General features: G+C 39.1%; 1 protein-coding gene across 4 annotated transcripts in view; it reads right to left on the minus strand.

Annotated features, from left to right (window-relative positions):
• Positions 1-3102, minus strand: part of LOC107594179 (TOM1-like protein 2) — a 20587-nt gene that overhangs the window by 12842 nt on the left and 4643 nt on the right. For all 4 annotated transcript variants that reach the window (XM_016284144.1, XM_016284145.1, XM_016284143.1 and 1 more), the window contains exons 5-6: positions 321-455; positions 6-173 (exon numbers count right to left, since the gene is read on the minus strand). In XM_016284144.1, coding sequence (XP_016139630.1) covers positions 6-173; positions 321-455 — 303 coding nt within the window. The remainder of the gene's footprint in view (positions 1-5; positions 174-320; positions 456-3102) is intronic.

Below are 3102 nucleotides of genomic sequence, written 5' to 3' on the forward strand. Positions count from 1 at the left end.
AGTACCTGTTCAGGGGAAGGGTTGATGGGTCCAGACATTGGCAGATTGGGCATCTGTGGGGAAGTGTGAGTCACCGGGGCAGAAAATGGAGGAGCGGAGGCAGGGTGAGGCTGTGGCTTGGGCTGGACTGGGGCGTTATATTTCTGCTGGTCCATCTCTGGTGCACTTTGCAGCTATTAAAGACAATGAACGAAATTGCAGATAAAGAGGGAATGTAAAGTGATAAAGTTAAGTAAATGATAAGGGGCATAATATTTTAGTAGGAGCTGTCATAACCTCTGTGATAAACAAACCATAAAATGGCTAACATCAACACCTACCCGTTGTGGTGTGTGAATGGGAGACAAGGTCTCCAAGTCAGATTGAGGAAACTCTATACCCTTCCTCTTCATTTCTTCATAGACGTGGACTACTCCAGTCAAATCTGGACTACTTCTGAAGGCATCTGCCCATGCCTGATGTATAGAGTACATGCAAACTTGTTATATGCTTTGAAAACTTGCCATTTAAAAATGCATCAGAATAGCTATTAATATTGTTGATAACTGCAGTACAACTTCTCACATCTTCTCTACTTGAACTTTTAATACATTATTAAATGGATCGTTTTCCCAAAACTGAAAAATGTCACCTTTCTTCTGTTGAACAGAAAAGATAATATTTTGAAGAATATGAGTTAAAAAAAAATTGCTGGTCCATATTGACTTTCATAGTACGGAAAGAAAAATACTATGGAAGTCAATGGTTACCAGAAACTATTTGGCTACCCACATTCTTCAAAATATCTTTTTGTTCAACAGAATAAAGAAATTTGTACAGGCTTGGAACAACATGAGGGTGAGTAAATAATAACAGAATTCTCATTTTTGGGTGAAGTATTCCTTAAATAATGCCCCAGGACGTATGTAATTTATTGTTATTCATTTTGTGAATCTGTGTGTGTGAGATTGTGTTTCCCTGATGCCCAACAGCCTGCTGTGAAGTGTAGTTTTTGCCTGTTTTCCTCTGATTCTCCCTGTCCTCTCACAGGAGCCTAATTGATGCCACCTGTCCTTCATCAGAGTTGTGGAGAGTATCATGCATTTGAACAGAGGGAACTGGTTGTTCCCCAGAGAGCGCATGTCCTGTCAGTTTTCCCAGACTTTGTTGAATGTTGTGTGCTCTGAGCTATAATGCTTCTTTAAGAAAGCCTGTTGTATCTGCTGTAGTGACAGAGTGTAATTGCTCCTATTGTTGCCTGCAGATGCAGTAGGGAGGTGGGTGTTACTTTTGTTTCTACTAACATTTGCTTTTCCCCGTGGTGTAGAATAAATTTTTTGGGGGGGGGGGGGGGGGGGGGGGGGGGGGCCTGGGCAAAAGTGAGTCAGGACTCAGTATTCAGGAAATTTCGTAGAACGTAAAAACACGCCGTGGAAGACATGCATAATAAAACTACCACGTCTCCATCACTGTCACGAATGTGCCCATTGTCAACATAACCTAAAATCATTCACAACAGCCCCAATTCCTAAATACTGCTGCAGATTACAGTAGCTACAACCTGTCCACAAACAAAACCTGAGTATCAGTTAGAACGAAAATTAAATACGGTTTTATTTTTTCCGAAACAATAGTCTTTTAAAATGTTATTTGTATATTTTTCATTTTCATTACATCATTCTACATAAGTGTAGCCTATTCAAGGCACTGTATTTCCTCATCATATTTCCTCAAATAGGCTATATTACATATAACTAAAGTGTATATAATTATTTTATTCAGAAATGTCATGTTTGTGATTTTTATTTGTTAATTCGTTATCTAAATGAATAGACCTACATATTCTGAAACAGGGACAGTTAGTCGCAGGCATCAGTCACTAGATTTATAAAAATAATCTTTGTGAAGAGGACTGGCAACATCTGGTCTTATATTCTTTAGACACAGCACACTACACGACTTTAAACACGACTGAAAACACTGACTGAGCCCAAATTACATTCATAATGGGCCTGACAGTACTGTGTTCCCGCTAGGGGTGCTCCGATTGATCGGCTACCGATCACTATCGGCCGATAATCACGATAATCCCGTGAGAGGTTTGGCATGACATGCAGCTGCACAAGTCAGTCTCTGTCAGGCCCGGATGAAATAATTATAATGCTGAAGGTGAGGTACTCTTCGTTAAATAACTTATAAAGTAATTTGAAAAACTTGTGTGAGAGTAATTTCACAAACAGCGTGAGTGAATCACCATGCGCCCGTGCTCTCTCTCAAAATACACAAATGGCTTCACACATCGCGTCTGTCTATAAGCGAGCTGCACAGTTGACACAGGAATTGTCACTTGCACAATCGAGGCAGTATCACATCATCACTAACATCTATAAATTGCATTACTTTTTAATTCTTGCCAGTGTTTAACCATTCGGCGCTCATGCACACTCGCAACGCACACATATAATGCAGTTTGCAGTGCATACCTGGTGCGTATTTTTTCAGCACTCATGTAAACGGATTAATAAAGCATGCACACTGCACACGGTTGCTGTCCGTCAGTGCGTTCCAGTAGCGTTGCGTCTGCAGCAGTGCAGAGATCGTTTCCACACCGAGTCTATTGCTGTGCTGCAAGCGCTGAATTAAAGCAAGCGCATTGTTTGGAGTAAATATAAACATGGATTGACACGAAAATGTAGTAATTACACCATAAATGCATATTATTAAAGTCTACTGTGTTTCACAGTCAACATATATGGCTTTTTAGCTAAGTTTAAAGAGAAAGAGCACTTTTAGATAAATAAGGCAATAATAGATGGCACTCATGGAGGTAGGAAAACAAAGTTCTTTATAAACCGCATGATTGCTTGTAATAAAGATTTAAATGCAAAAGGAAAGGCAGTAGAGCTGTCTATTTCTATCAATGGTAAGTTTGTGATAACGTAAGAAAAGTAGTTTAAATGTGTTGCCACTTGCTTGAGCAGCTTAATATATAAATCTAGAAGTAAATGCAAAAGTAAAAAGCATTGAATAATGTGTTGCTTATATTTATTGTGTTTAAACATGTCTGTGAAAGATTGTATTACTGTACTGTGTAAAAAAAAGAATTGCAATGCTGAAAAAGCA

Source organism: Sinocyclocheilus grahami, unplaced genomic scaffold (genome assembly GCF_001515645.1).
Source record: "Sinocyclocheilus grahami isolate Dianchi unplaced genomic scaffold, SAMN03320097.WGS_v1.1 scaffold180.1, whole genome shotgun sequence".
In the NCBI taxonomy this organism is placed as follows: domain Eukaryota; kingdom Metazoa; phylum Chordata; class Actinopteri; order Cypriniformes; family Cyprinidae; genus Sinocyclocheilus; species Sinocyclocheilus grahami.